Source organism: Halichoerus grypus, chromosome 8, assembly GCF_964656455.1.
Source record: "Halichoerus grypus chromosome 8, mHalGry1.hap1.1, whole genome shotgun sequence".
NCBI lineage: Eukaryota > Metazoa > Chordata > Mammalia > Carnivora > Phocidae > Halichoerus > Halichoerus grypus.
In genome coordinates this window covers 46,810,993-46,836,784 of record NC_135719.1, presented here as the reverse complement: position 1 = coordinate 46,836,784, position 25,792 = coordinate 46,810,993, and the positions used below count along the sequence as shown (strand labels likewise).

At 41.0% G+C, this 25,792-nt stretch overlaps 1 protein-coding gene across 2 annotated transcripts in view; it reads left to right on the top strand.

Moving 5' to 3' along the window:
• The window catches only part of MAP2K5 (mitogen-activated protein kinase kinase 5), a 245,723-nt gene that overhangs the window by 185,283 nt on the left and 34,648 nt on the right, over nucleotides 1-25,792 (top strand). For both annotated transcript variants that reach the window (XM_078079165.1, XM_036087125.2), the window contains 2 exons: nucleotides 20,839-20,900; nucleotides 23,851-23,896. In XM_078079165.1, the coding sequence (XP_077935291.1) occupies nucleotides 20,839-20,900; nucleotides 23,851-23,896 (108 nt within the window). The remainder of the gene's footprint in view (nucleotides 1-20,838; nucleotides 20,901-23,850; nucleotides 23,897-25,792) is intronic.

The window sequence follows — 25,792 nt, the reverse complement described above, 5'->3', positions numbered from 1 at the left end:
ATCAGATTCTTGGATCCAGATCACTGAATTAGACTTTCTAGGTGTGGAGCCCAGGAATCTACATTTTACCAGCTTCCTAGGTGGCTCTCTGCACATTCAGGTTTGAGAACCTCTTCTGTAATGTGTTTCGGGGCTAATCTGCCCTTTTAGATCCCAGAGGGCTGTGAGTCATCTATCTTCATTTGTACCTGACTTTTAGGGCTTCTTTTCCTGTGTGAATATAACCAGCTAGGATTTGAGCCATGTTACTCCTTGAGTGTGGGATATGCCCCATTTTGAAATGTGTATCCAGTGGTAGTGTGTACTGTTTCTGTTCGAGATAAGTCAGATGAAAAAGTACCACCCCTAAAGGAGCCTAGTTCAAACAAGATGGATGTATTCAGAGTCATATATAAAATAGCTAAGTAAAGCCCAGGGTAACATACTTCATTATTATGTGGATACCCAGCTTGACCTCTTGCATGGCCTGGTAAACAGTGAAGAAGTAATAAAACAAGGCCAGGTGGGCAGGAGCCAGCCCTGGAGTGGCTAAAGGTGAATGTCAGAGCCAGGGCAGGAGTCAGGAAGTAAAATCATGGAACAAAGCCAGCTAGCTACCAGATGTCCAGACAGAAGACACCAAAAGTTAAACACGAGTAAGAACCATGAACATGAAATTTGGCCTGCAGATCAGGAACTGGAAGGATAGTCAAGATAATAAGAGAAGCTCCAATCAGAAATCAGGGCAATCCAGTTTAATTTTGGTAGGCAGTTTTTCTGGCTCAGATCAGGCTAACTCAGGATATGAGTGATATCTTAAGGATACTGCCAATGCCTCAGACTTGCTTCTCTCAAAAGAACTTCTTATTTTAAAACTGTTATATAATCAGGCCCTCTCTAGGCCCCAAATACCTGTGATTTGAATACTTGATTAGTTGTTAAGTGGTAAGTGTCTATGTATGCCATGATGCTGTAGCCATCCAATATCTGTGGGGAATAAGACAGCCCCTATTGTCTAGATAACTGAGATTTACCACTTTAAGCTCTGACATCAATGAGAAATTTTCATTTTAGGAAAGAAGTGTTTCTAAAACAGCCTGTTTTAGCAGCCTGTTGACAGTGTGTAATGAATATCGTTTAACCTTTTCTTGATGACTCAGGTCCTTGTTAGTGACAGTGAACTAAACTTTGATGTGAACTAAACTTGATAGTGAACTAACATGATAGTGAACTACACTTTGATGTATTGATGCCCTCTAGGGCTATAAAACTGTGTGGGGCTTACCTTATTTTTTCACTGAATTTTACCAACCCTTTTGCCTGTGTTTGACCTTGGCACTCAGTGATGTGCTTGGGCCTCTTAAGGTGTATAAAGTCATTTGTTCTGAGGCCAAATAGACTTACGTGGCTCCTCTTGGTGCTTTCCCGTGTTCTCTCTTGTCGTCACCTCTGGTTTCTGTGGTCCCTCTTCATTCTTGACAGTGACTGCCTGCTGCCCCAGTGATCTAACCGTCTGTCTTCAGTCTTTGCTCTCCTGATAGTGACCCTAGTAAAACTAGCAGGTATCACATGAAATCAGAAACCCAACTGGTATGTGTAAGGTCAAAGCTCATCTGAAAAGAAAGATAGAGGCTTGTGCCTCTCTTTAATGAAGTAAAATGGGTGGGCTTGTGTGCAGTCATTCAGCAGATAGTTATCAAAAGTTCCTGCTCTTTGATAGCCCAAGTTGAGCAGACCATGGTGAGGACAGCCTCCAAGCCTAGAAAGAAACTGGGTTTCTGGCAAGGTACCCAGGCCAACTGCAAACTAGGTGTGTAAGTGAAAGTAGAAAGGCAGAAGCACAGTCCCACATCCTGAGCCAATACAATGTGCTGGCACTCAGGAAGCTGCATAGCCATTTAACACTCTCCCCAGTGCCTAGGGTTCCAGCTTGGCTGGCAACAAAGGATTGGCCACATTGGTGTGGCAGGTGGGGATACAACAATGATTTCTGGGTCACCAAATCCCAGGCTGGCTGGAGTCAACTAGTGGACATCAGACATCAGTGCTAGGAATTGCAATGATGGAAGTGAGGACCTCACCCTTGAGCCTGCCCCTAAGGCATTCACAGCCTTGGAAAAGATATGGACATGGAAATGAATAGTGTGGTTCAGTGTAGGGTGCGTCTATAGAACCCAGGGACCCAGGGTTTGTTCTGGGGGTGATTAGGAGAGGCCCCTCAGGATAGGTGGCATTTAAGCTAGGTCTTAAAGGATGACTAGGAGCTTCCCAGGTCAGGAAACGAAAAAAGTAAATGTCAGGCAGAATGGTTTGAATCCTTCTTGTGAATCATTTTTAAGTTCACAGATGTGTTTCAGAATATTCAGATTGTCTAAAATATGACAACCAGAAAAATGGATTATTACTTCAGTGTATATATATATATATATGTATATATACATATATATATATATATACACATACATATATATATATATGTTTCAAACATATTATGGCTAAAAATAAATTCCTATCTAACATCTGTAGGTGCTCAGCAAGACAATTAGCAAATCCCTGATTTAGACTTCTGTTTATTCACTTTACCAGTAAAAAGTGAATTCTTTTAAGTCATGCTTATACCTGATCAAAAATATCTTCTACATGAAAGTCTTGATTTCTTAGAACTACAAGGCCAACAGACATATGAAAAGATGCTCAACATCACTAATCATCAGGGAAATGCAAATCAAAACCACAATGAGCTATCACCTTACACCTGTCAGAATGGCTAGAATCAAGAAGACAGGAAATAACAAGTATTGGTGAGGATATAGAGAAAAGGGAACCCTCATGCACTATTGGTGGGAATATAAATTGGTACAGCCACTGTGGAAAACAGTATGGAGGTTCCTCAAAAATTTAAAAATAGAACTACCATATGATCCAGTAATTCCACTACTGCATATTTACCCAAAGAAAACAAAAACACTAATGTGAAAAGGTGTGTGCGTGCCTGTGTTCATTGCAGCATTATTTATTATAGCCAAGATATCAAAGAACTCAAGTGTCCATTGATAGATGAATAGATAAAGAAGATGTGTATGTGTGTGTGCGCGTGCACACAGTGGAATGTTGCTCAGCCATAAAAGAGAATAAGATCTTGCCATTTGTGACAACATGGATGGACCTAAAGGGTATCATACTAAGTGAAATAAGTCAGGCAGTAAAAGACAAATACTATATGATTTCACTTATATGTGGACTCTAAAATCACAAAACAAATAAATAAAAGTGGAAACAGACTCCTCGATACAGAGAACAAACTGGTGGTTGCCAGAGCTTGGGCGGGGGGGGGGAGACAAAATTGGTGAAGAGCCCTGGAAGGTACAGGCCTCCAGTTATGGAGTGAATAAGTCACAGGGCTGAAAGCTATAGCATAGGGAATATATTCAGTGGTACTGTGATAGCATTGTAGGTGACAGATGGTAGCTACACTTGTGGTGAGCATAGCATAACGTATAGAGTTGTCAAATCACTGTATTGTACACCTGAAACTAATATAACATTGTGTGTAAACTGTACTCAAGTAAAAAATTTTTTAAAAAACTACAAGATTTGTGAAATTCCAAAATTTATATTCTGAAATAGAAGCACAAACTTTTAGTGGTCAGTAATGGGCTATAATTGGGCCAGGTGTGTAGACAAACAATATGCTTGATTGTTGAAGGTGCTAGCTCAATAATTCTGAGATACACTGACTGTTCTTCCCTGCTGTGAATAGAAAGGAAAAAGGATTTGGTCTTAGGAATGTCATGGCATAGCACTCTATGTAGAACATCTGGGTGGGTCTGCTGGAGACTTTATCCCTTCTGCTTACTCCAAGAAGGCTTTCTCAAGAAGATGAATGCAGAGCAGGGCTTTGATAGAGGACAGTGGCATAGACAGAGTATGGATACTAAATGGACAGCTGGCCAAGGAACCAAGGGGCTCAGGAGGGAGAAAACAGAAGGAAAATACAAATATATAGAAACAGTACACTGCCAGAGAGCTAACCCCCCCACCCCCAACTAAGATCAGGAAAAGACAAAGATGTTCGCTCTCACCACTACTATTTGACTTTGTATAGAGACTCTACAAAGGAAAATTAGTCAAGAAAAAGAAAAGACATCAAGGTTGAAGAGGAAGAAGCAAAACTGTATTATAGATGACATGATATTATATACAGAAAACACTAGAAAATACACACATGAAAAACTGTTGATAAATGAGTTCAGCAGGGTTGCAGGATACAAGAACACACAAAAATCAATTATATTTCTTTTTTTTTTTAGATTTATTTATTTTAGAGAGTGCACACATGCATGCACATGAGGGAGGGAGGGGCAGAAGGAGAGAATCTTCAAGAAGACTCCCTCCTGAGTGTGGAACCCAATGCTGGGCTTGATCTCATGAGCCATGAGATCATGACTTGAGCCGAAACCAAGAGTCAGACGCTCAACTAACTGAGCCACACAGGTGCCCCAAAATCAATTGTATTTCTGTACACTTGTAATTCAAAATGAAATTAAAACAATTCAAGTTATCAAAAGAATCAAAGAGAATAAAAGACTTAGGAGGATATTTAATGAAAGTGGAAAACTACAAAACATTATTGAAAGAAATTTAAGACCTAAATAAATGGAAAGACATCCCATGTTCAGGGAATGGAAGACTTAATATTGTTAAGGTGGCAGTACCCCCCAAATTGATCTGCAGAGTCAGTACAGTATCTGTCAAAATCCCAGTGGGCTCTTGCAGAAATGGATGAACTGATCCCAAAATGCATAGGGAAATGCAAGGAACTTGGAATAGCCAAAACAGTCTTGGGGGGAAAAAAAGAGAGTCGGAGGATTCACGCTTCCTGACCTCAAACCCCAAAATTGCCATAAACAAGATAGTATAGTGCTGGCGTAAGGACAGACATATGGAATAGAACTGAGAGTCCAGAGATAAACCCATATATCCATGCTCAGTTGTTTTCCAGCAAGGACGCCAAGACCATTCAATGGTGAAAGAATCATTTTTTCAACAAACGATGCTGGGACAGTTGGATATCCACATGCAAAAGCATGAATTTGGACCCCTCCCAATCACATCATACATAAAAATTAATTCAAAAGAGTTCAAAGACCTACATGTAAGAGCTAAAACTATGAAACTCCTAAAAGGAAGCATAGATGTAAATCTTCATGACCGTGATTTTAGGTCACAGTTTCTTAGATACGACACCCAAGAGCATAAGCAAGGAAAAAAACTGTACTTCATCAAAATGTAAAATGTTTGTGTGTCAAAGGATGCCATCAAGGAAGTAGAATCACTGCAACAGGCCAAGAGTCAGAGTGGTGGCAAGCCACAGCTCTAAAAAGGAGACTTGTGTGCCTCTGGGTGGGAAGTAGGGGAGGTGATGTTTTTCCTTGTAAGGTCTGTGGCTAGGAAGGGGGGCTGGACAAGAAGGCCACAGTGGGGATGGGGGAAGGAGGATGGGAACAAATGGCCAGCTGAGTGATAGGCAAGAACTGGAGGGGGTGTGGGTGTTGCTATGGGGTTGTCCATAAAGAGTCAAATAAAGCTTAAGATGGGAACAGACTGTTGCCAAAAATAATAATAACAACAGTAATAATAATTAATAGCCCATCATTACAAACCTCCATTTATAAGAAGTCTGTGCCTTCAATGAGTTCTTAGGACTCTGTCTAACCATAAATTTTAATGAAGACATGAGAGCCTCCACTCTTTACTTAGCTGCCTGACTGGCATGTGCACATCATTATAGTGGCATTAAAAAGAATCCTTAAAAGGGGCACCTGGGTGGCTCAGTCAGTTGAGTGTCTGGCTCTTGATCTCAGCTCACCTCTTTTTTTTTTTTTTTTAAGATTTTTTATTTAGTTGCGAGAGAGAGAATAAGAGACAGAGAGCATGAGAGGGAGGAGGGTCAGAGGGAGAAGCAGACTCCCCGCTGAGCAGGGAGCCCGATGCGGGACTCAATCCCGGGACTCCAGGATCATGACCTGAGCCAAAGGCAGTCGCTTAACCAACTGAGCCACCCAGGTGCCCTCAGCTCACCTCTTGACCTCAGGGTCGTGAGTCTGGGCTCCGCGTTGGACTCCACGCTGGGCTTGGAGCCTACTTAAGAAAAAAGAAAGAGTCCTTATGAATGGGGACAGTCATCCACCCCACCAAACACCTGAACTCACAAGAACTCTTCACTTAGATGAGGCTCATCTAATAGTTTCTAGAAATGCCGGCAAACATGTCCAGTGCTAAAAGAAAACAGCGTTTGATTGCCAGCACCCACTTGGCGGGAGAGGGTAGAGGGTATTCACATGGCTAGGCACTTGGACATGAACCGGGCAAACCAAGAGGCAGCTAACATCTCTCTTCTAGCAGAGGGTGACACACGAAGAAGGGGATGAGAAGATTGAGGACCAGGAAAGGGGGAAGGAAAGGAGGGAAGAGTCTGCTTTCAAAAGCACATTATTAAAAAGCTTCTAAGCTTTTCTATCTTTTTTCTCCTACCACTCCATCTCCATGGAATTATCTTTTTAGAAAAAAAGAAGAAGATAGTAGGAAGGGAAAAATGAAGGGGGGGAAATTGGAGGGGGAGATGAACCATGAGAGACTATGGACTCTGAGAAACAAACTGAGGGTTCTAGAGGGGACGGGTGTGGGGGGATGGGTTAGCCTGGTGATGGGTATTAACGAGGGCACGTATTGAATGGAGCACTGGGTGTTATACGCAAACAATGAATCCTGGAGCACTACATCAAAAACTAATGATGTAATATATGGTGATTAACATAACGTAATAAAAATAAATAAGTAAATAATTTATACATTAAAAAAAAAAACCAATACAGATCTTAACCTCTCAAACCTTCCAGTGATAATATCTAAACTTCTTAGCACGGCGTTTGAGACTCTCACCCGTATTTTTTTTGGCCTCACTGTGGGTCAGCCAGTGACCTTCAGAGTTGCCCCACTCTTTCACACATGTGGTGGTGCCCCTCTCCCTGCTTGGAATGACCTCCTCTACCTTTTCACTTGGTCCATGCCCTAAGCATCCTCCAAAGCCCAGCTCAAATGTCATCTCCTCTTTGAAGCTGTCCCTGTTACCTTCCCACTCTTCCATCCTACCACGCTCCTGTCCAATGCTAGGCAGCATCCAGCATAGCGTTGGTTACAAAAGCTTTATTACAGTTTTTATCATACAGAATCAAATTTAGTTCATGAGTTTGTCTTCCACTAGATCATGAAGTCATCCAGCACAGGGATTTGTCCCAACACCTGGTAGAGATAATGGCCCAAGCAGGGGCTCAGTAAATGCTCCTTGGTGTAAAGTAAAAAACAGATTTTTCTGGCAGGGCTAGTCCTACACAAAACAGAATGTGGTCTAAGTTTGTCTTTTCTTCTACTGAGGTCCATGCTATCTAGCAGAAAAGGGCCTCTGTCCTATCACACAGCAGCTAAGAACAGAGACCAGCCTAGAGAAACTCATTTCTGTCTGTCTTCTTTGAAAAATTTTTTATTGAAATAATAATTTACATGATGTAAAATTCACCCTTTAAAGTACACAACTCAGTTCCAGAACATTTCCATCACTCCAAAAAGAAACCCAGTACCTGTTAGCAGTCGCTTATAATTCCTCTGTCCCGTCCAATCCCTGGCAACCACTAATTAATCTGCTTTCTATCCCTGTGGATTTCCCTGTTGTGGACATTTCATATAAATTGGACCATATACTATCTGGTTTTTGTATGTTTGGTTTCTTTCATTTAACATGTTTTCAGGGTACTTCCATGTTGTAGCCGTTTGTCAGTATTTTGTTCCTCTTTATGGCCAAGTAATGTTCCATTGTATGGCTATTCCACATTCTGTTTATTTATCAGTTGATGAACACTGGCTGTTTCTGCTTTTTGGCATTACAAATAATGATGTTGTGAACATCCATGTGCAAGTTTTTACATGGACATATGTTTTCAGCTCTCTCGTATATGTACCTAGGAGTGGAATTGCTGGGTCATAGGAAAATTCTGTTTAATTTTTTGATTAACTTCCAAACTGTATTTCATGGCAACTGTGCTATGTTCTGTTCCCAGCGGCAGTTCATGAGGGTTCGAATTTCTCCACACCCTTGCCAGCACTTGTGTTTTCTGGGGTTTTTTTAATTATAATCATCCTGGTGGATGTGAAGCAGTCTCTCCTTGTGGTTCTGGTTCTCATTTCCCTCGTAATTAGTGATGTTCAACATATATTCATATGTTGATTAGCCATTTGAATATCTTCTTTGGAGAAAGGTCTGTTCAATTCCATTGTCCATTTTTAAATTGGATTATTTGTCTCATTGAATTGTAACAATTCTTTATGTATTCTGGATACAAGACTCTAAATATCTCTTCCCATCCAGTGGATTGTCATTTCACTTTCTTGGTCTTCTTTGGCACACAAAAGTTTTAAATTTATTTTTTTGGACTTTAAAGCCATTTTAATTTCATCAGAGGGTGGGAGGCTTAGACCTCGACCCTATCCCTACCACCACCCTTGGTACCCTCATAAAAGTTCTTAAAGTTCGAAGATTATAGTATGAAAACCACTGATTATATCCCAAACAGTCATTCTGTAAACCTGTATTAATCCCAGAGCTAGGTATTGGGGATAGGGATGCAGTTGCCGCCGTTAAAATGTTTCTGCTCTAGTCCACGAAGCGGACCAGTAAACAGTCAGATATAAACAGATCACTTTAAACTAAATTGGAGGTAGTATAAGTGGTATGAGACTTGCTGGACTGAGCTCTCAGAGGACCACACTGAGTCTCATTTTAACGACTCACATAAATAGGTATTTATGATAAGGCTTTTAATGATGTTTGTATCTATAGAACTCCTCTAATAAAAGTGTGGACAAGGTGCTGGGAAGTACAGACAAGAGGGCTGATGATAGAGGAGATGATAATGTACCAGAGGTCTTTTACAGAGAATGGGACTCCAAAGGGCCACTAACAGTTAGTCTCAGATCCGGAAGCCCCTACAGAGTTCGGCATGGCTGCAGTGCTTGGCAAAGTATCAAGAGATGAGACAAGGGCCACATTTCAGAGGATCTCTACGCAATGCGCCTGAAGGCACTTTCGGGGGGAGGGCTCTGAAAGTTTTAAATGGGATCAACAGAACGAGATTTCTGTTTCAGGAAAATCACTGACAGGGTTGTGGAAGATGTTTGGGAAGGGCAGTTAGGAAGCCATAGTTCTGATCGGAGATTACCAGGGCTTTTAATTAGCCTGAGCATGTTTGAAGAGTATTTAGGAGATAGAATAAACTGACTTTTGCGGGTAATTGGCTGTAGGGGAGCATAGAGAGGTGGGGTCAGAGATGAAGCACGTGGCTTGGGCAGTCAGGCCCTCGCTGACATGGGTCACACAGAGGGAAAGGCATGTTTACGGGAAGAAGATGATTAGCATTCTGTTCATAGGATGATACCGCAAACCTCATTTAAAAACTGTATTATTAGGGATGCCTGAGTGGCTCAGTCGGTTAGCGTCTGCCTTCGGCTCAGATTATGATACCAGGGTCCGAGGATCAAGCCCTGCATCAGGCTCCCTGCTCAGGGGGAGCCTGCTTCTCCCTCTGTCTGCCGCTCCCCCTGCTTGTGCGCTCTCTCTCTCTCTGACAAATAAATAAAATCTTAAAAAAAAAACAACTGTATTATTAATTCCTGTTCCAGACCCAATTATACGCAGTTTATCAACTAGACTCTAAGTTCCTAGGCTTTTCATTTCTATCTTCATACTGCTGCACCTCACATGTAGTGGTGACTTACAAATATTTGTTGAATGAAGTGTATGCATAATTGTAAGAACTTACTACTTGTTTTTTCAAGATTGCAGAAAAACAAATCCAAAAAAAGTAAGAGAGTATACGAAGAGAAGGTACTTAGCTAATTTACATGGTCCTTTATTGAAATTCAGAAGTCTAGGCTTAACTTCTATGATTTACAAGATGTTTCCCCAAGGAAACATGTTGCTTCCCCTAACACTCCATTTTACAGATGAGGAAACTGAGTGGCAGTCAAAGGGTATGGCTCTTTCCACTTACTACCCTATGACTGACCTTGATGGAAGCAAAAAGTGACAGCTGAACATTCTGGCATCAAAAGGAGAGATTGTTTTAAAAGCTATAAAAGAAAACAACTTAGAAAGCATTGCAGACATGCCCCAAGGGCATAGATCTATTGCAACACAGTTCAGTTTCGCTATCTCTAAGAATGACTTCGGGTCTTTAAGAAAAAATTGAATTCTATTCTGCATATCTGTTTAAATCGGCAGAAAGGAGCTTGGCTCCTTTTAGAAAGATTTATATATACAAAAGATTTGGCTCTTAAACCCTCTGTCATCTTAAAAAAAAAATCATTTTTGCAGAATCACTCATTCCCAGACAGGTTACTGGGAGCTGGCTAAGTGAGAAGCTACTGGGCTATGGACATAGCAGGTGCTCTCTGGGGGCGGCCAGTGCAGGTGAAGATGGTTGCCTAAAGAAACCTCCCTGGAATTCAAAAAGTGGTATTAGCCAACCCCAGAGGAAATAATATCTGTTCTTTTTTTTTTTCTTTTGCCTGGGGGACTTTGCCATAATTCTGGCTTCTGAAGTTAGCAAGAAGTAAAAAGAACATGCCCATCTCTCCTGCTCCCAGCATCCAAAGGCTGGCCTTTTCCTTTCGGGACACAAAACTGTGGGCAGTTGACCCTGAGACAAGACTCCCTGGCCTGAGCTCTCTGACGACCTGTGCAGGCCCGAGCTTCTGACCGCAGGGGCTAACACTCTTACGACTCAAGTACATGAGTGTTGATACACAATTCCATGATGCTTGTAACTTGTATGAGTTAATGACCGAGGCATTAGAAACTTGGTAAGTTAATACAAGTAGATACACAATAGTCTTGTCCTCCAGCGATATTGTGAACTAGACCTGTGTCCCATAGTGTTGGGAATATATAATTGGGACCCTGAAAACTGATACTCCTCTTTTATGTAAGGCAACCTTTAGAAATCTAATACCTCCTTTGAAAAGTCCAGTATGTTTAAATTAATGCAGTTTGGCTGGTTTGAAGATTGAAAATAGGTTAGCATTAAGGCCATGATTCCTTTAGTAATTACTTTTTCTATTGGTAATAACTGTTTCTTTAGAAATGACATTAACATTCTACCAAAACACAGCAGTAATCCAAAAGTTAATGTTCTGTTCATTTATAATTATATTTAATTCATATTTATGAGTTGTCAGGAGGGAGGAGAAAGAAAGTGAGTTTAAAAAATGTAACAGAAGAAACAAGTTAAAAGCAAAATTTTTCCTGATAGTCTGAAGGATGTACAAAGTCATTTAAATGGAAAAAAAATAATTTTTAAATACACAGTTATATAAATTCAGATTTTATTAGCTAATGCTGAAGAAAAATCTGTATTTTTATTATTTCCTCGTGGCACTGAGTGAATTCAGTAGATAGACTTTCTCCATTTCTTCTTGTTTACTAACCAAAATATTAGCATAAACATCACTATGATTTAGATTTCAGCAAGTCAATTAGATTTGGGGTTTGTTTGTTTTTTTAACCAGGAAAAATTTTGCATCTTTAGGCAGTCATTGAACAAGTAGCTTTGTGTTGTTTTCTTTGAATTGTCCATGAAGCCTGATGTATTATTAATGAATTAATTTCTTGGTGGTGGAGGCCTATGAATAGTGTTCTGTGAATGGGCAGTTGCCTGGTGGGGCCAATTTTGGCTGCTGTCATTTAACATGTGTTGCTCTATTGTGAAGTCTTATCCAGCCGTAGGACAATGCTCATTTAATCCACCATGATGGGACCTACACACCCTGAGCCCAAGCTGGATGCCAGGGTCAGCTACCCAGCAGCTCGGGCTGGGGCACCGCTCCGCCTCACTGCCGAGTTGCTGTAATCATTTTGCCTGCCGTTCATTTTCCCTAAACCAGGGAAAACGCATATGTGAACAGTGCAAATGTTCTCAAAAGAGATTCCAAACCGGTCGGCTGGGGTGTTGCCTCCATTCCAGAACGGAGGCAACGTTCCAGGGAGTATGAGTTCCTTCCTTCCTCCTGGAAATGGAAGCGTCTGGGCCCACGAGATCCCTGATGTTCTGAGGTCCAGAGTAGCAGATGGCATTATGATTTTCCAAATCCTGATGAACATTCTAACTGAACTTGTTCATTTCACAGTATGTAGTTCTATTTTTTTTTCACTTCCTCCCCCTTCTTCCCTCCCTGTCTCCCTCTCTTTGTTCCTCTCATATTGACTAATTTTAAACTGATGCGCGATCTTCTTTACCCAGCTTTAAATTCCCTTCTCTCCGAGTTTATTGCTTGGAACCAGGTAGAGCACAATTTCACATATAATTTTCAGCCTTTGAGTCACAGCTCACATCGCCTCTGAATTTGTTTATAAAAATAGGTAAGCAAATACCACCCGCACTCCTGCACCGTGCAGCCCCGGGAAGTTCTGTTTTTCCCCTTCTCCGTAGCTTGCAGTGCAGGTGGCAAATGGCGGTAATTATTTTAACTAACAGTCGAGTGAACATCAGGAGGACATACAGTGTGACGATGTGGTCTTTGGATTTCAGTGAGTTCTCAGAGTCTGACTTGATAGTGTTATGGCTTGTTGATTTTTCAGGACACGGACCTGCCAGGTTCTTGCCCTTGAACGGTGTGTGCATGTAGTTCAGATATCTCCGTGTTAACCCCTTACCTATGGAAAGAGGAGGAGTAATTCCTTTCATTTCGGAATCTGTTAAGGGTTATTATTCTCCCTGAGATTTTTCCTCTTTCGTTTTTGTTTAATATAGTTTATGATCTCCCTTTAATCTAAGATGGCTTTTAATCAGCACTTCTGCACATAGAACCTGGTGAAGTGTGTATATTAACATTATAATTTAAGTCCTGGATCAAACATGTGTAGCTGGACTTTTCCTGAGGAAAAAAAATTGACCTTACCAGCATATGAAATTCAAACACTATATAGGGACAAGGTAAAACCACAGGTAGGAATTGCTGAATAATTACCTTTAGACCAGCCTGAGCAGGAGGCTTCCCACGAGGGTGAGCTCATTTAATGGTTCCTAAAACTCAATCTTGTGGATGTCAATGGTCATGCTTGATTATTTGCAGCAATGTTTTATGGAAAAGCAATGGAAATGCATTGGGAGGCTACAGAGAGGACAATAACGGGTTTTACGTTTGTAAATGCAATCCCTTTGGTATGAGACAGGCATGTTTTTGCTGTTCTACCCACACTGTGAAAAAGGGAGGTACATGTGGATGTTAGTATGCAAGTGTGTGTGTGTGTGTGTGTGTGTGTGTACTGTTCATATGGACACCTCTAAATGATACGGTGACCTATAGCCTATGACCAACAAGTGACATAAGAGAAAAAGAGAAAAAAATGTGTTGTTCATTAGCTTCAGAGAGAAAGCAACTGTAAATATGGTTTCAAAGATTAATCCACGTTCCAGTTCTCTACCTCTTTTCAAGGAATTTAATAAAACACCACGATCTTTGCCATAGGTCTAGAAAATCTCTAAGTAAATATAAATCTTTTAAGTGACCAACAAACTGTAGACTAAATGATGGGTTAGTTTTGATATTAATGACAAAGTTTTTTCCTCTTTTTATCTCAGTACTGAAGAACTTCTACATGTTTAGGAGAAAAAAACAGGAAAACTCTTCATAGAAATCTTAAGTCCCAATTACCTACAGACAGATTCCTTTAGACCTGTTCATTTATATTTTGTGTTTTTTTTATAAGCCATCTGGTTGTGATGTTCATTTGGCTAACAGCTGGTTCTCCCTTGATTTAAGGGTTTATAGGTCAGGTGGGTGTTTAAGTGGCAAAAATTCAGGCCTTTTGCCCCTGGTTCCAGGTCCTTCTGAGACAAGTTAAATGAGCTGCTACTGTCAGCCCAGACCCAGTGGACAGAACTTCAAACCAAAGTGCCCACACATGTAATTTGTCACATCTGGCAACCCAGAGTATGGGGTGACCCAGTGTGGAAATTGAATCATCTTTCACTTTCTCTGCTCAGGGCTTGATGTGGAGTGGGATGAGTAAAAGGAGGGCTTTCTGGTCTGCAGCTGAGGAGGGTCAAAGGCTTTCTGTTCTGATGACGTCCATCTGCAAGCCTTCCTAAATTCACAGCCTCATTCCCAGCACTGTCCCTCCTAACACCCCAAAGATTCGGTCAGTTCTGTCTGCATTGTGAAATCAAAAATACACATAATGTCAAAATGCTGATCGTTTCCTCACAGAGTAACCACATTTTTAAGTGAGTGATTTAAGAAGCACTGTCTGAACTTGTACAACTCTGATGTGTAATTATGTTTCACTTATATTTTAAGCTGTTGTCTCATTCTCTGGCTGACCTGGAGCACCTGTCCATCTAGTTCCCACCTTTCTCTCTCTGACAAGATGCGACTGCCTTCTCCCCATCCACCCCACCCGCACTACAGTCTGTTAGAGCAGCAACCTACAGTTAGAAACACTGAGGACCTTCAAAATATTAAAACTGAGCTAATTTCCCAAAATCTACCATTGGATTGCACTTTGGACAGATAGATTTTTGGTTTGTAGATTAGTTTCTGTGGAGATCTTTATTTTTTTTTTTAAGATTTATTTATTTGACAGAGAGAGACACATCGAGAGAGGGAACACAAGCAGAGGGAGTGGGAGAGGGAGAAGCAGGCTTCCCGCAGAGCAGGGATCCCGATGTGGGGCTCGATCCCAGGACCCTGGGACCATGACCTGAGCCAAAGGCAGACGCTTAATGACTGAGCCACCCAGGCGCCCCTCTGTGGAGATCTTTAAAAGGGGAGGGTACAGTTTGTGTGTGTGTGTGTGTGTGTGTGTGTGTATTTTTCCTTTTTTTCCCCCAACTAACCAGGTTTCCTCCTCAGTCAAGAGGAGATTTGTCCTATGGATTCTGCGGTTGTCTCACAAAAGTGCTATTTTAAGGTAGTGAACAGTGGAGAATCAAAAACCAGTTTGGGGTCTAACAAGGCAAAATGCTGTTCTGCCTGACATGAAGCCACTGGAATTACAAACGACCTTTGATCCCAACACTGTGGACAAAAGTGGAGCAGTCTAAAAGAGCTGTGGCAATTAGTGTGAATCCCAGTGTGTGGGAACCAAAATCCTTGGGCCAGGCCAAAGGAACATCAGACTCGAATTAGAAATTTTATTTTTAAAATGTTAGCGCATTAACTCGATACTGATCAGACTCTAGGTGATTCTCTGATTTTAACTGCCTGTTGACTTGATCGCTTGACACCATGAAATCTGGAAATAAGCTATTAAAAAATGTTAGAAGGCTTTTGCCATATTCTTTTTAACTTGCCAGGCTGGTTTAATCTAACCACATCACAGCTGACCTTTAGAATTCGCCAGTGTGGCCAACACCTTGAGATTTTTGAGAAGTTGCCCTTCTTCTGTCTTCCTTCTTTTACTGCTAGTAAGTATAAAATCTTGGTTTGAAGGAATTTCTGTTTTGCACAAAGAGAAGGGAACAAGACATAGATGAAAATGTTCAAGGTAGCTTCTCCCCACCCCCCTCCCAAGGTGCTCTCTGGAAGTGAGGAAGGAAGAAGGTAGGAGGGCAAAGGAGGTCTCTTACAGCCCTCCAGACTCATACTCTGTTCTCTGTCACTCCTTTATGAACTCATGTGTACCAGCCAAACGTGGTGCCCCCCAATACAGCCCGAATGCCCAGCTCTTATTTGGCCATTTCCTCCATCTTCCAGGGCTGTTTATTAGTGGTACACATCTTGTCCCCCTGAATAGTACACAGATTCTTTAAGGTTATGGATTAATTATTAGTCATCCCACAATGCCAGGCTCAGAGCCTTTGGCATGGTAGGTGGTCAAGAAAATTACTCAATAAACAAACCAGTAAATAAGCAATGAATGACTATCATCTTTATTATATAGCACTTTATGTCTATGCCCTATCAATGTTTGAATTAACTACCATATCCTTGTCAGGTTTTGTTATTATCTGTAATTAGGAATTAAAGGCAAACGTTAAATACACAGGTATATTTTTTCAGGCAAAGTTCCCTTAACTTTTTTCTATCGAGTAGTTATACGAGCATTTCCCCTTACACAAAGCTAAGCTCGCCAAGAATCTGGACCTCATCAGAGTTTTTAAAAATAGTTCCTTACCTTTTTCTTTTTAAACTTTCTATTTCAACATCATTTGAGATTCATATGCAGTTGTAAGAAATAATATGGAGAGGGGCGCCTGTATGGCTCAGTTGGTTAAACATCTGACTCTTGATTGTGGCTCAGATAAGGATCTCAGGGTCGTGAGATCGGGCCCCGCATCAGGCTCCACACTGGGCATGGAGCTTGCTTAAGATTCTCTCTCTCCCTCTCCCTCTATCCCTCCCCTCTCCCTCTCTAAAAAAAAAAAACAATAATAATAATTTAAAAATAATATTACTGTGGAGAGAGCCTGTTTACCCTTCACCCAGTTTCCCCCAGTGTTAATAGCTTATAAGTATAGTACAATATCACAACCAGGAAATTGACATTGATATAATCCGCTGAATTCAGATTCTACCCATTTTCCATGCACTCATGCATGTGCTGCACATGTGGGTGTGCATACATGCACATTGTCCTGGGTCTTTCCAAAGCCCAGAAACATCATAGTTTAAAACAAAAAAACTATGCCTATGAAATAATGATCTCTCTTTTAAGTAACTGATTTCAAAAGCATTTGCCTCATCTATATTTTCTGTATCTGGAGTACCCAGCCTATCTGCCTGCTCTCAAAGTCACAAAGTGTGTTTATTGGCATAGTTAGTCTGCAAGTGAACTAGCAACAGCAGTGATTGGAATCAGCCCTCCTTCTCCCTCCTCCCCTCCCCTGCTCTTTGAGTGTGTAGGTACACACACACACACACACACACACACACTCAGATTTTCTGCTGCTTGCCTTTTTTTATGCCTGAGTACCTTGCTGACAAGTGCTAATAACAAAATACCCAGAGAGAGTCCAGTTGAAGTTAGCATACATTAAACATTCTGAACTTGTCCTTTTGCTCATAGATTGTGCATAATTAATAATTAAACAGTTTCAGTTGTAATGGGTTGACCTTCCTGAGCTGTTCATTATTCACAAGGCAAAGGCATCACTCAGACTTTTTCCCATCGTCCTTCGCTGTTCTCTAGCATGCCACGTGCTCGTGTTCCAGTTGTTGAGCAAAAGGGGCTGCCCAGGTAGTTACTGAAACCTCTGAGACTTGGAGACTGTCCTCCTTGATGACCAGAGTTGCTTACTGAAATGGTTTACGGCAGCTGTTTTTATGTAACAGTTGCCGGCTCGATAACAAGATCCAGCTTGTGTCCCTTTAGCAGGACTCTAAAGTTGATTTGGGACTAGAATCTCAGGTTAAGGCTTCTGGTTAAGGTTGTGTCCACTGTTTCATTCCATACCTCTGTGCTTAGAAAGTTCAACAGAAAAGCATCCCCAAAAAAAGCCCTTAAGGTGAAGTATGGCACCCAGGGTCTTAAAAAGAGTGACTTTTATTAACAGTTGAGAGTCAGTTTCAGCCAGGCCTGAGAGTTACTAGTGTAACTGCTTCTCCAGCTCGTGTTTATATTTTTGAAATGTATTTGTTCATCTTCCCTGAACCCATGTTTCGCAGAACACGTTTGTGATGAGTAGCAGCAAGGACTTTACTAGATCCCTGAACCCCTTGACACGGTCCTCAGGCTCCCTCTAACCCAGCGGTGACTGGATGCTTCCCCCTCCCTGGGAGCTGCGGGGGAAACTGGGACAGCTCCACTCAGCCTCCCTCCCTCCTTCACGCAGATTTGAATTCCATCAAGAAACAGGCAGGTTCTCGGAGGTGTTCTACAATGCTCTTCTAAACAAACTTCTGATTTTACTTGCTTAAAAATGAGAAAAGTATTCTTTAAAATCCTCCCAGTGTGGTGAACACCGTCAGGTCTCTTCATTTGTTTTCTTTTGGAGTGTTAACAGCCTGCGTGCTTTTGTGGAGTGGGAGGCTCTCAGAGGACTCCTTTGCTCACCCCTCCGCCCCATGTTTGTGCGTGACATTCTGACCACCTCCCCCCTTGCCCCCCACCAGTCAGTCTTCTGTGTCTCAGAAAATTCTCCTTTGAGGTATGCAAGAGACACGGATTTTAAAAGGAAAAGAAATATCTGGCATTATGCATTAAGATTAGAATTTCCCCCGCATCTCTGATGAGTGATTCTTTCCAGGCACCCCTGAGATGAGACTCCACTCTCTGCGGTTCTGTAAAGTCGACTTGGGCTGGCATTTTCAAAGTGAAATAAATTATTCATGGGTACCACCCAGTGTTCCTTAGTTTTATATTATGAGGAACTTAACAGGCTACAATATCAGGTCTTAAATAAAATTAACTACCCATGCAAAGATGTCACATTCCCTCGTTTTGTTTCTCATCCATGTTAAAATGACATCTTCATCAAGTTGCCTAGTCTATAATTCATTAATTTACTCTTGGTATCATACTTTGAAATGAGGCCCACATTAGCATCATGTTTTATACTAGGATCTTTGTAGAAAACCGGTCCAGAATTTTAACCATCTTAGTAAATATTCAGCCACATTAAGGCAGTAGGCTTTTATCTTCCTAAACGTTGCATTTTAAATCAACTACTACTCAGACACTTCCAGTACTAGAGCCTCCAAAAGAATTTCGGAAATGATGACTTGGAGGACTAACTACTTGATCAGAGTCCATAGTTTTGGCACCTCAGACTTTGAACCATTTTTTTACTAATAGTTTCTGAGACAGTGAAATGTCATTTTTTTGAACTGGGCCTTGTAGAATCTTACAGGCACAGTGATATATATATGGCTTTCCTAAAACAGGCCGGGCTGAAATTGATATCATGTTTTATTTTTGCTCTTCAAACCAATGGGACTTCTGTGACCATTTTATAGTACCTTTATCGAAGACTTGTCATATTATCGCGTGCCTGTTTCTTCTGAGTGGACGGTTTCATCAGCCCCCTGTTTTTCATGTCCTCTCTGTGTAATGCCTGCATGTAATCCTTTGAACTTGGCAAGATTTTATTTCACTCCCATTTTCCTTTGTTTTCCTTTCTTCTTGGAAGCCTTTCTCTACTGATGAGAATTTTAAGTTTATGATTACTAACCTTCTCCTGCTCTAGATGAATAGAGTAAATTCAAAGAGGCAGATAGGCAAAATCTAAGGATCATTTTGTTCACATTCCGTTTCTTTTAACCTCTTTGGGATTTTTTTTTTTTTTGGCTGCTTTGACCACCTCAGTTCCTTTTGATTTAATTGTATTTTCCAGCAGTTTCCAATTGTTTGAATTGGAAACAAAGCCTTAATAAGAGTTCTAGTTAATTTTCTGTCTTGTAATTACCGATCTCATTTTTCTGATAATTGGCCACAGCAATTATATGTATATTTACTAATCACATAGGAGGCTGTGCAATTGTATCTATCTGCCACCATTGATAATGACACGCATATTGCAGAGGTGCTTTTATCATCTTCTTTTTTCCACTACATCAAAGCTATTTCCTCTCGTTCTCAATAATGAATACATGCATGCATTTGACACAGTTGTGTGCTAGAGAAATTGTTTGGCTCCCACCAAATGCTGCATGCTCTGAGTTTCTTGCCTGCAGCGCTGGAAGGTTGTATGTAATGATATATTGCTCATCCAAATGGCCAAAGCACTCCAAAGCACAGTGAGATTAAAATAAGTCATTCCTTTGTTAATTTAAATAGGTGCATGTATCATACTTTGCAGGGCACTTTGTGTAGGGATGTCAGAGAGGAAAAAAGCCGCCGAAAGGTATTTTTAATAGCAAATGAGAATAGATGGGAATGGAGTCATTTGCAGCTGCCTACGTTATGTGGCTGTCTTGTTCCAACTGGAGGTCTAATGAGATGACTGTTAAAGTACTCTGCAGTGTAATTTCATTACATCCTGAGCCGCTACACTATAAACACAGTGGCGCTCTCTGTCATTCTTGGAAAAACTCCTAAATTCTTAAAGCCTTCCTTTGCAAATGGTAATGGGGTTTGCTCCCTGTGTTACTCAGTGGTTGTCATTTGTGGCCGTGTTGTTTCCTGCTCTTTTAAGTGGCTCCCACCTCCGCCCCAGTTCTGTTTGGTGGTCAAGGTGGGAGTTTTTCATTGTGTCCTTAATTCACTGCCTTTCTCACATGACAAGTTTGCCCAGACTGGCAAACAGGCTAAAATTCCTTTTCAGGAAACAGCTTCCCCCATAAAAGCCTTTCTATTAAAATAACAAACAAAAACAAAACAAACCTGACCCAAATGATTCAGCAAGCAGTTAAGAGCAGTTGAATATACAAACAAATGTAAATAAATAGCAAATCCAGTAAAAGAAACAAAGGTCAACACAAGAATAATTTCACAGCTCTTTGTTAATTACAAGACCATTTGTGTGTTACTTAAATAATCATTAATTTCTCATTTACACTTTCGTACCTTCTTTCCTACCCTGTGGCTATCATTGTCCTGTTTTCACCTCCCCTCCCTCTTGGCTCTCGTGTTTCTCACCATTGTAAAATGTGTGTGGCTTTAAATTTGGCATTTTTACGTAAACATGTGGGAGAGGGTGTAGACAGCCTTTTTAATTGGATGAGGCCTTATTTTCCTTTCCACATGGTGGTGAATCCTTGCTATAGATTCATCTTTATCCTGCTCCTTGGGGGGCAGTGGGGGGGTGCATATAAAGGAAGAAAAGGAATTGTTGTGACTTTTGGTGACTTGTTTTTCCTTCATCCCAGGATTCGCCCGTCCTTCCGGTTGGAGAGTTCTCCGAGCCATTTGTACATTTCATCACTCAGTGGTGAGCCCGTTTGCAAACATGCCATGCCCTCAATGTAAATGATACATGCCATTAACTCTGCGGCTCCGTGAGACCTTATGGCTCTCCCTGCTTCCTCTTGGAGACGGGAGGGACTTCGGGGCCTTGGGCAGATGGGGCAGCAAATCTGAAGAAATTGTTTAAATTATGTAAACGTTATTTACACAAAGGGTCGTAAATGTACTTTAGAGGCTTTTTCCTGTTTTAATAAACTGCTGAGAATTGGGCTACTTCTTCGAGCACAGATACTGTTGCTATCAAATTTTTTTTTAAGAAATACACAATTTTATAGCCCCTATTGAACAGACATATGAAGCTTATTTTTATTAATGTAACCTCCAGTTACCCATAAAACTGTCTGTCACTTAGTGGAAGCAGCATAGTTTATTAATCCATTGGGTTTTCAGTAAATAACTTTTATCTTTGGTTATATGTTAAACACAATACGGGTGTCCATTTCAGTGAATTTTGATGTTTGAAAGACTATGAAAACAGGGTTCCATTAGGCCCACTTGAACCATTAGAGAACTGGGAAGAACCACAGGATTCAGACCAAATGGGCCCTCATAGCCTCCAGGCAACCCCGGGTCATTTTACACCTGAGGAAACAGGCATTTTTCTTTGCCAGCCCTCTGCCTTTTCCCCCTCAGTAGAACGAGGTTCCCCCTTTCACATCATCCACCTGCCTCTTCCCCACCCAGCAGCACCCAGGTGGCCATGGACGGCCTCGTTGCTCCACTGCCCTCCTGCCCTCTCCCTCGCCCTAGCATAGAGAAGGAGACGGAGAGAGAGAAGGAAATTGGGAGCCTAGCAATGATCACCACAAAGCAGGAGACAGAACTAGCCAGAAACTGTTCTGGACATTCTGGAACTTTCTTATAACTACCTCTACATTCCTTCCCCTCGTCCACCGAATTCCTTTTCATCACCCCTTTAGAGTCACGTTCAGTGCTGGAAAATGAACCCTTCGTTCCTCTGGTGCCTCGAAATGGTGCAATCGGGAGTCCTTGCTAAACCAAACTGGTTGTGCACTGTCCCCTTCCCCTCCCCCCCATGATCCATCTGATGATTGCACTAAAGTGAAGCCAAGAAATATTCCTTAATATAAATGTCAAGCTTTATCACCTTTTTGACTAAGTGTAATATGTTACCTCTTAATAAAAATGTCTCATACGGTTTATACTCCATGGAAAAATATGTGAGGAAGAGATTTTTTTTCCCTTGACTTTAAAAATTTTATTAACACTGATTCTATTTATTTAAAATACTTATATAATATTCTGTAGCTTTTAAAAACTATTTTTACCCTGCAGACGTTTTATTTCCAAAGCATGCCATGTTGGAAAAAGCATATATATATCGGTTGAACACTGGAATCCTGAGCTCATCAACAATATAGAGCCATTATCCAGAAATGCGTATTAATCTCTCTTAATTTCCTTTACATGGAATTCCTAGAAACACTCAGAAGCACATCATGGGAATGCCCCATTTTGAAATGCAGAAATTGAAAAATAAATGGTGCCATTCCTAAGCTGCCCGGAACACTGTGGGATTTGTGACGGGACGGCTTTGCAGCTCACTTTGTGGCCTGAGACCCACTTGGAGGTGGGGCAGGTTCTGGGCAGACGGGGAAAAGCAGATAAGGCCTTGCCTTCCTTCTGTCCAAAAAATTAATCAGCTGCTATGTAAAAGTTTTATGGAGACAGGGAGGAATAACCTGTGTTGAAATTTCCACAGATGTCAAGCCGAAACAGAAATGATAGTGGGTAATAGCCTTGTTTTCCCAAGAGATACAGCTACTTTGGAATGTCAGATTAGGACTGTTACCAACTCCACTGGCGAGACAGCTTGAATTACTTGCTAATGGATGCAGTGTTTGAGAGGTGCATATGGTTATTTATAGGGAAGGCAAATGTCCTCGATGTCATTAATGGTTCATAACTATGGTTCTTATTTACCAAATGATCATTAAGTCTCTCTACTTAAAAAAAAAAAAAAAATACTGTCAGCAAATGCAGGGATCATATGACGGGTTTTCCTCGTGCTTGTTAGAGGTTGCCTTGTATAAAGAAAAAGCATCTGTGTGATTTTGAAGTAACAGAAGAAGCAGTCTCTTTTCATGACTTCATCCCATAGACACTCTGAGTTTAGTATAGATACGGCCACCAAATAGGTAGCTACTCATAGTCACATCAGTCCCCCATGTGAGTGCTTCATCATGTAGCTTTGTACATGATACAGCTACTGATGATACTTATTGCATGTAAGACAAGAAATATTTTGTATGAGGAATATGAGTATTTAAGCAGCTTAAACAAACTTAACTCCTCCCCAGCTGTTTAATGAATATCAACTTGCATCGTAGCCAGAATAAATAAAAGTTGAGCTAATGTAACAGCCCATTTGTAATTTTGTAGGATTATCTAGATTCCTAACCTCTTTTATGTATTACTTGTTATTCAGAGTCGTAATGAAGGAATAAAATGTTTTCTCATTTGACCTGATAGTCATGTTTCTTTTCTTATTATTACCTTATCCCAGTTACCAAAAAAGAAGTCTATTGTTCCCTAGATTTAAGTTTGAAATAAATTGAAAATGGAGTCAGGAAGAAATGTTGCTCCTTTTTTTCTCCCACATTTATTTCAAAAATGGAATTAGGTAAATTTAAATTCATTCTTCATCTGTAGTGCGAGAATAACAACCCCCCCCCAAAAAAAATCTTTGTGTTTCTGATTCATGAGATTCCCCCAAAATCTGATTAATTAAAGGCCCAAATAAAAGAAAGGGAATATATGCTGATACTTTGGCCAAGAACTGAACATGATGAATTTGAAATCATTCAGATTCCAGGGAAAATAGTCCATAGTGGAAAGTATAGCACAAATCCATAAGTGATCTAGATAACGATGAGCTTTTCTTCCTCTTACAGCATGCGAAAACAACCAAAAGAAAGACCAGCACCTGAGGACCTGATGGTAAGTACATTTTTTTAGTTACATGAGCATTCTCTAGTCATATATCTGTGCTTAACATTCTGTTAAAAGAACCAGAATGGCATTTAAAACATCCACAGGCTCTAGAGAGGCCGCATTACTTACTCCATTTGGGTAGGTGTTTTTGAAGCTCAGATAGTAGTTTTTACTTTTTAAAAACCCACCATCGTTTTGAAACTTAAGCCAGAACTCTCTTCCTTCGCCTCACACTCAAGGGTCACAAGTTAATCTGGGTTACTCCTTGTCCTCATTTGCTGTTACAGCCTCTCAGAATCCAGAGGATTGGTAACAGAAAAGTGAGTCAGCATATTAAGTTTTTAGCACAGTCCTGCAGGAGATTCTGAACGTGGCATGGAGTCCTCTTGGATTCATGCAGAATGAAATTAGATTGGCTGCAAAAGATCAAGTTAATGTGAATCTTTGGTCTTTCCTCAGAAAGAGACAACTATAAGGCTGCGGGTGCTGTGTTCTCAGCTCCAAGGCTGCTTTCTTTGATGGCAAATGACAGTTTTTAGTCGAGCAGGGAGAGGAACAGAGACGTTCCCTAGCAATTCCCAAATGGTCATTTATTTAGTGCAGATTGTTGATTTGACAATGCACAAGCTGTTAGAAGAATGCCAGGATCGAGCATTAGTAAATAATAATTATAGTCTGTTCTTTTCATGTTTTGTGTATATACCATTCCCTGTCTTTAGATTATTGCACTCAGAGCACATCCCGACCAATTTTCTTTCACCACTTTAAACAATAAGCATTTTACAGGTACCAGCTCAGAGGTGTTCATCTGTTGTACACCATCCTAATAAACACCCTAAGTACCCAAACTTCTTCTGTACAATACAGATTTCATCCCGGAGTATAAAATAACAGGATGTTTCCCTTTTGCATCATGAGTGCTTTCCAGGAAGGTAGCTTTCTCCCTCGCGTTACCCCTGGAGCAAATCTCCATTTTCAGGGTAGTTTCAAGTTAAAGTTCACCCCTAAAAACCTCTGCAATTTATAACTGTGCAGGTTTCATGTCTGGAATAAACTGGTCTTTTGGCGGTGGCGTCTCTTTGATGGTTGGGAAATTCTTGCAGTTAGTCACATTTGAGAAAACTTGGAACAGGTTCTAGAGATGGAGACCCATTTACCTTGTACATTATTATGCTATGGCTGGATAGCTCAGCTATTAAAACAAAGGAATAGGGTTTCATAAAACAGATATCTGTTTGTAAATGCATGTTTCAGTGCTGCAATGAGTTGGCCACGTATAAATAAAACACTGCGGAACGCACATACACCCATAAATGCATATGGATGTATGTCTTAGTAAGGAACACAACTCCGGGGTGGTAAGTCATAAAGACAAGGCTAAAGGGTGAGCACTTTCAGTGCCTGAGAAGGAAGTGTATATAAGGCTGTGGGGGGGGGGGGGAGACAAGCGATACATAGTTCGATATCTCTCTTTATAGCTGTACACCCTGGTATGTGCTGTCCCACATTTTTAATTAATAAATATCAATAAATCAGTAAAGTACAGTGAAAAATTCAGTCACAGGAAGCACCATCATATAGTTAATTTAACATTTTTAGTACTGCTCCCGGTTGGATTTAAATGAACATATCCCCTTAGGTACAGCGCTAGTGAGGCACCCTGGCTTAGAAGGGGCTCCGTGAGGAGGCAGAGAACCTGGAACGTGTGTGAGGCTCCTGGGGTCAAGAGGGTAGGGCCCTGCCTGCCTCTGACCACAATATTGAGCCAAATAGGGGATGGGAAAGAAAGTAGGTTGTACCTGGCTTGAGGAACCTGAGTCACGTCCAAGGAGCCCAGTCTTAAGGAACCAGCTTCTTTATTTCTTCCTGCCTATTAATGGCTTTAATTTTTCCTTTTCCCTC